Source organism: Gekko japonicus, unplaced genomic scaffold, assembly GCF_001447785.1.
Source record: "Gekko japonicus isolate JY-2015 unplaced genomic scaffold, Gekko_japonicus_V1.1 scaffold2655, whole genome shotgun sequence".
In the NCBI taxonomy this organism is placed as follows: domain Eukaryota; kingdom Metazoa; phylum Chordata; class Lepidosauria; order Squamata; family Gekkonidae; genus Gekko; species Gekko japonicus.
In genome coordinates this window covers 228700-235745 of record NW_015160302.1, presented here as the reverse complement: position 1 = coordinate 235745, position 7046 = coordinate 228700, and the positions used below count along the sequence as shown (strand labels likewise).

Sequence of the window (7046 nt, the reverse complement as noted above, 5' to 3'; positions counted from 1 at the left end):
GAACATGTATAATAATTAAAGCATCCAACAACATTCCTCAATATAATAACATTGTCCAATAGTATAAACAAAATTGGTCACAAAAGAGTTGTAATAGTATCAAGTTTACATTTCGGTACATTAATTTTTTCCAAGCTTCTTATAAAAAAGCATTTAAATTAAGTTTGTTCATTTGAACTATCAGGTATATAACATTAACTTATACTTAACATTTCTAATTGTTTCCCAGTCAAATTTGTCAAAATTAACTTTATCTAATATAGGGTACCAAATGTTGAGGGGATTCATAAGATCACATTCCGTTTGATTTTCTGTATTAAAAATATTAAAATTTTTCAACATAAATAGATCCCATACTTTATGCATCCATTGTTGAATATTTGGAGAGTTAATATCCTTCCATTGTTTTGGCTGCGGTAAGAACAATGTTTACTAAATTTTTAGTCGAATTAGGAGGAGAATCTTTTGGCCATAAATTAAGTAACGTCAATGCAGGGTCAAGAGGTATATTCCATCCTGTTAATAAACTAATTTGTTGCATGACTAGTGCCCAAAATCTATTGATATACCTGCTTGTCCACCAACAATGGATATAAGTAGCCTTCTCCCCACTGTTTTTCCAACATAAAGGTTTAAAATTAGGGATCATATGTGTTAATTTAGCAGGTGTTGTATACCAGCGCAGAAGAACTTTCATGTTTGCCTCGTATATATAGAGTGATTGTGATATTTTAGTCTGCGTTCTCCAAATCTGTTCCCACTGTTGGTATGTTAGTTGCATTTGAAGATCAGTTGTCCATGCTTGCTAGTAACTCAGTTTGCTATACTGTTGAAAATTCTGTATTTCTTACATGCACATGAAGTTATAAAGTTAACATGTAATCAAGCAATGACACCATTCATTGGTGGTTGATAGATTCATTAAAAAAACGTAGAGATTAAGGGAATTCCTAGAGCACTCTTCAAGACCATTTCTCAGCCTCACCCCCCAAACACTCCCATTCCCAAAAGATTGATGGCTGGTGGCAGCTCTTAGAAAGCCCCATTAAATAAAATGGGACTTACTTCCAAGGAGACCACTTAAAGATTGTTCCGATTATCACCAATTCATCCTCCCACCCAGAGCTCTTCACAAGTCACTTTGTTTTTCACCATTTCAAATAATTTGGTATCATTAGCAAACTTGGCCAGGTTTGTCAAGTCTTTGGTGAGTCGTCACACATGGTGCTGAGCTATATATGGCTTGACAAGTCAAATGTTATACAGGCCTAGGTTAACTAATCCAAATTATATGATCCTATGAAGGCATCTGAGGTGACTGGGGGTGTTTTTTTTAGGATTAGTACTGTTTATTTATGTATTTATTTAGGAAACACATAAGCCAACTCTACAAATTTGCTCATCGGGTCACAAAGTTAAATAATAGTCAAATAAAAAAACAGCAGCACAAAAAGATCAATAACAAGCCATTAAAACAGCATGAAGCAATGGCCTAAAATGCAATATATAAGACAGACCTTGGACCAGAAGCAGATGTTTTATGGATGAATTGAATTTTATTGTTACGGCGCTTAGCCAGCAATATGGATACTGGTGCTCAGTGGTTATGCTGTTTTTATGCCCCGCCAACAATCCCTCTAAGCTGTGGAGTCTTGTGAGCAAAAATTCTACTTTGTGAGCTATTGCATTAAAGTTGTGAGTGAGCGACTTGGCTACTGCATAAATTACTGTGCTCTGGAGGCATCCTTCCTGAGCGAAGACAATAATGTGTGAGCCGGAGGCTAAAAAACTGTGAGCTGGCTCACACTAACTCAGCTTAGAGGGAACACTGGCCCCGACTTGTTCTTAATTGCTTGTTTTGTTTTTATATCTATAATTTATGTTTTAATTATTTTATGGTATTATTTTTACTTGTGAGCTTTTAATCCTCATTGGGAAGAAGGGGGGTATAAATGAAGCAAACAAATAATGCACCTGGAGCGGAACTTTGGAGAGGTGGCATAAAAATCCCTAAATAAATAATACAGACACCCTACAGGATGTAGACAAAGCAGTTTTCATATCATGGGCTGAACAATGTATTTTCTCCCCCATTTTTAACATTCAGCCTGATTAAGAGTCCTGAAGAAATCAAAAGCTGTGCCATTAATAAAAGGTATTAATGTGGCTTGTGGTTTTAGTTTGTTTCGTTTTTTACAAGGACTTCACAGTTCCTGTCTGTATAATATAATCAGAATACACAATAAAGTCCAAAAAGCTTTATGTAAATTAAAAGACATAGAACAGATAGAGTTGCCAGCTCCTGGTGGGAAATACTTGGAGATTTGGGGGGGTGGAGCCTGAAACGGGTGGGGTTTGAAGAGAGGAGAGGAGGGCCTTCAGTGGGGTACAATGCCATAGAGTCCACCCTCCAAAGCAGCCATTTTCTCCACGTGAACTGATCTCTGTCGCCTGGAGATCAGCTGTAAATCTCCAGCTGCCACCTGGAGGTTGGCAAACCCAAGAACAGATAGCACTGTTTTGATAACTGGGACATCTTGTTTCAACATGTTTCTACGGATTGTTCTCTTTGAAAAGCGTTTCCCCCCCCGAAGTATGTATTAGTTCCCTCAGATACATCCAGGATAGGGATGCCAGCCTCCAGGTGGGGCCTGGAGACCTCCCACTTTTACAACTGATCTCCAGGTGACAGAGATCACCTCCCCTGGTGTTGTGTACCCAGGGAAGTCCGGCCTGAGCTTCCTCTCCAAAGACAATAGCTAGAACAGATTCTAGTGCACACCTATGGGGAGGCTAGGATTCTAGAAGGGGCCTATGGGTCTAGGGGTGCACTGTAAATACTCTATCAGGGGTGTATGTGTGGGTGTGGTGTGATTTGGGACTATAAGTCAGCCCAGGAGGCAGCTAAAGCATCTCAAGATCTTAATGTAACTAAATAAAGTATGAGCTGTAATCACTCTGCAAGGCATCAGCCTCAGTACTTTATACCTGGGGAAAATGGCCGCTTTGGAAGGTGCACTCTATGGCATTGTACCATGCTGGGGCCCCTCCCTCCCCAAACCCCACCCTCTCCCAGATCCACCCCCAAAGTCTCCAGGTATTTTCCAACCCAGAGTTGGCAACCCTAGACTCCAGAGAAAATTTTGCTGACCTTTACGGTACAAGTGGACTACTAGAATTTTGGTTTGGGGAAGTAACACAAGAGTGATTTTGTTTTACTATGCGGTTAAGAAGGAGCGTGACATGCCAAGCAATATAAGAGAGAACTTTTTTTAACAGTTTACTTTAAAAGGCGTTTCATATACCAGGCGCCTTGGCTCCTTCCACTTTTTTTTCGTTTTCCCAGCACGTTCAGAAAAACTTTCGCGGTTGTTGCAAAATAACCCCACGCAGTTGTGCCCCACTATACCTTTGGACTTCATTTCCCAATGAGCCCTACAAACGAACTTTTCAAAGCCGAGCTGGATGTATAGAGAGTGGTGATTGGCCAAAAGAATCTGACTTGGTTTATCAAGCCCCTTACGATTGGACAACTTCAACAGCGGCAGGTCATCCTTTTGTTTGATTTTCGGATTTTCCGTTGAAACCCTGCCGGGCAGGAGCGCGAAGGAGACTGGGAGGGCGGCTGGTGAGGAGAAACTGGCAAGCGCCGCAAACTGCTTGCTACGAGTGGGATAGAGGCGGCTCTCTACCGAGGGAAAGGAAGGAAGTCCTTCCTTAACGCTTTTGCAATTTGAATTGCAAAACGATATGGTTGGAGTGGCATGGCAGGTGCTCAAGTGTCTAATTTTGCACCAGCTGCCCCACGGATTTTGATGGCATAGGGGGCTGATCGTGGGCCTGGTGGTTAGCAACACTGCGTGCCACTTTTTCTATTTTTGCTTGTACTGGCTCCCCACCGCTGGTCCCACGTAATAGCCCGTTTGCGCAGTGGAGTGTGAGAACCTGGTAGGTACACGAGACAAGTCATCAGTTGTAAAGGTTAGAGTAATTAGTATGTGGTGTTTTTTTTAAGTGGCTCACATGCTGCTCTAAGCAGTAAGTGAAAAGCTCACTGGGTCCTTGAAAATATGTATAAATAGAGCATATTTGCTCAGCGTAAAGGCCAAGAATGGAGCTGCGGTGGCTCAAGTGGTTAAGATGCTGAACTGCAGGCTGTGGAAGGTCAGTAGTTCAGCAGTTCAAGACCCGGGTGCCGCAAGACGGGGTGAGCTCCTGTCTCTAGTTCCAGCTCCTGCCAGCCTAGCAGTTCGAAAGCAAGAAATTGCAAGTAGATAAATAGGTACTACTTCGGTGGGAAGGTAACAGCGTTCCGTACGCCTTGGTGTTTAGTCATGCCGGCCACATGACCACGGAAACGTCTTTGGACAGCGCTGGGTCTTCGGCTTTGAAACGGAGATGAGCACCGCAACCCTAGAGTCGGATTCGACTGGCTTTCGAGCAAGGGAACCTTTACCTTTACCTTTAAAGGCCAAGAAGTCACATATGCATAGTTCTGTGTTTGTAGATGTCTAGGTAGGAGAGAGTGCTGTTCCTAGTTCTGCAGAAGCTGGATGGAGAATGAGCTGCCCAGCAAATTCTAGTGTGAACAAGAATGCAAGTTAAGAATTAGACCTGAGAAGCCTTTTTTTAAAAAAAGTAGATTTTAGACAGTCCCCACTTAAATCCGTTAACAGTACTGGTCTAAGTGAACTCTTGATCTGGTTCAGGATAGGGAAGCTCCTAAGATATTCGGCTGCTAGGAACAGGTTGCAGAATAAAATATAATGTGGGTGGGATGTTTTCTAGGACTCTGATCTTTCAAGTAGAGAAGAAGGTGGTGGAAAGTGGCTTCCCAAAACTCGTGATCTATGCCAAGATGGAGGGTGTAGCTGCAGCAGAAGAGCACAAAAGAGTTTGCTTTGGAAAGTGTATTAGAACAAAGGTGGAGTCCAGTGGCACCTTTAAGACCAGCAGAGTTCTATTCAAGGCATAAGCTTCCGTGTGCCTGCACACTTCATCAGATACAGGCATCCTTTGGAAACAAAAGTAAAATTATCTGACAAAGGGAGCTTTGAGTCTAAAAAGCTTATACCCCAAGATCTTGTTGGTCTCTAAGGTGCTACTGGACTCAAATCTAAAAGTAAAATTAGTTTCTAGAGAATCGTTAACGCATTTGTTTTGCTGGGTACTTGGCTATATGCTTCTGTTACTAAAAAGAATCCCCCCCCAACTGTTGCAGATGGCAGAGTGACTACCATGGCTTCTTCTCCAAGAACACCCCCTGCTTCCAAAAGGTAAGTCAGAAAGCAGCCAGGCAGCCACCTTCATATGGCTCTATTGGTTCCTTCTTAATTGCACTTCTGGGTTGGTATGTGTGTCCTAGGCCAGGTAGATTATATTCCTTGAAATCTGTATTCTTTGTTGCTAGTTGGGAAAGCTACCTGCCCCCACCTCATATCATTGCTTCTGCTGGTGCAAGAATCTTTTCCTTAGCATCTCTTCTCAACCGCTTTGCTTTATATAGATCCCTGCTGCTTTTTCTTCAGTACCATCTTTCCCTTGGAGAAAGATTACTGCCTTGTTCTATGTGTGCAGTGGAACAATCAAGATATATACCCTGTTTTCCCGAAAATAAGACCTACCCCAAAAATAAGCCCTAGCAGGATTTCTATGCATTTGTGGTATAAACCCTAGTGTGTCTTCTTGAGAAAAAATAAATATAAGACAGTGTCTTATTTTCGGGGAAACACGGTAGACGGAGAAGAGGAGATTGGATTTATACCCCGCCCTTCACTTGGAGTCTCAGAGTTGCTTAAAAACTCCTTCCCCTCCCCACAACAGACACCCCGTGAGGTGGGTGGGGCTGAGAGAACTCTGACACAAACTGCTCTTTGTCAAGGACAGCTATGCCAGAGCTTGTGACTGACCCAAGGTCACATCAGAAGGTGCAAGTGAAGGAGTGGAGAATCAAACCCGGTTCTCCCAGATTAGAGTCCGCGCACTTAACCACGACACCAAACAGGAACATGTTATACCAGCATCTGTACCAGTTTTCCCAGGCACAATTCAAAGTGGTAGTTGTATCCTGCAAAGCCCAAAGTGGCTTGCAGTGCAATCCTAAACAGAATCGCTTCCTTCTAGTCCATTGACCAATGCTGACCTGAAGCCAGCAGGTTTTTAAATGCTCTGTCTGTGAGCACCTTGAACGGAATAAGTTAATTGGTAGTAACCAGCATGGGTTTATCGAGAATAAGTCATGCCAGACCAACCTTATCTCCTTTTTTGACAGAGTTACCAAAATGGTTGACTCTGGCAGTGCTGTGTATATAGTGTATCTAGATTTTAGTAAAGCATTCGACAATGTTTTTCATGATATCCTTGAGGATAAGCTGGTTAAGTGTGGGCTGGGTGGTGCAACCGTTGGATGGATTCATGGTTGGTTGAAAAATCGTACCCAATGAGTGCTCGTAAATGGCTCTGCGTCTACGTGGAGGGAAGTCTCGAGTGGAGTGCCGCAGGGCTCGGTCCTAGGCCCGGTGTTGTTCAATGTTTTTTCCCTCCCATTCCTGGACTGGTCTGGGGAGGAGAGAATCTACGCAACATGAAGTTAGGTGGGATTGCTAATTCTGAAGAAGACAGAGTCAGGATTCAAAATGATCTAGATAGGCTGGAACAGTGAGCTGAGACAAATAAAATGAATTTCAATAGAGATAAATGCAAAGTCCTACACTTAGGTACAAAAAATCAAAGGCATAGATATAGAATGGGAGGGACTTGGCTTGACAGCAGCACATGTGAAAGGGATCTAGGCAGTGTTCCCTCTAAGTTGAGTTAGTGTGAGCTAGCTCACAGTTTTTTTAGCCTCTGGCTCACATATTTTCATCTTAGCTCAGGAAGGATGGCTCCAGAGCAAACTAATTTATGCAGTAGTCAAATAGCTTGCTCACAACCTTAATGCAAGTAGCTCACAAAGTAGAATTTTTGCTTACAAGACTCCACAGCTTAGAGGGAGCATTGGATCTAGGTGTTCTGGTTGATCACAAGCTAAACATGAGCCTGCAGTG

At 42.7% G+C, this 7046-nt stretch overlaps 1 protein-coding gene and 1 long non-coding RNA gene across 2 annotated transcripts in view; both read left to right on the top strand.

Moving 5' to 3' along the window:
* The first annotated feature begins 3772 nt into the window (after window positions 1-3772).
* Window positions 3773-7046, top strand: part of LOC107114703 — a 4458-nt gene continuing 1184 nt past the window's right edge. The window contains exons 1-2 of the long non-coding RNA XR_001482652.1: window positions 3773-3948; window positions 5222-5276. This is a non-coding gene — a long non-coding RNA (uncharacterized LOC107114703). The remainder of the gene's footprint in view (window positions 3949-5221; window positions 5277-7046) is intronic.
* The window catches only part of CCDC77 (coiled-coil domain containing 77), a 30073-nt gene continuing 28265 nt past the window's right edge, over window positions 5239-7046 (top strand). Inside the window, exon 1 of the mRNA XM_015416275.1 lies at window positions 5239-5276. Coding sequence (XP_015271761.1) covers window positions 5239-5276 — 38 coding nt within the window. The remainder of the gene's footprint in view (window positions 5277-7046) is intronic.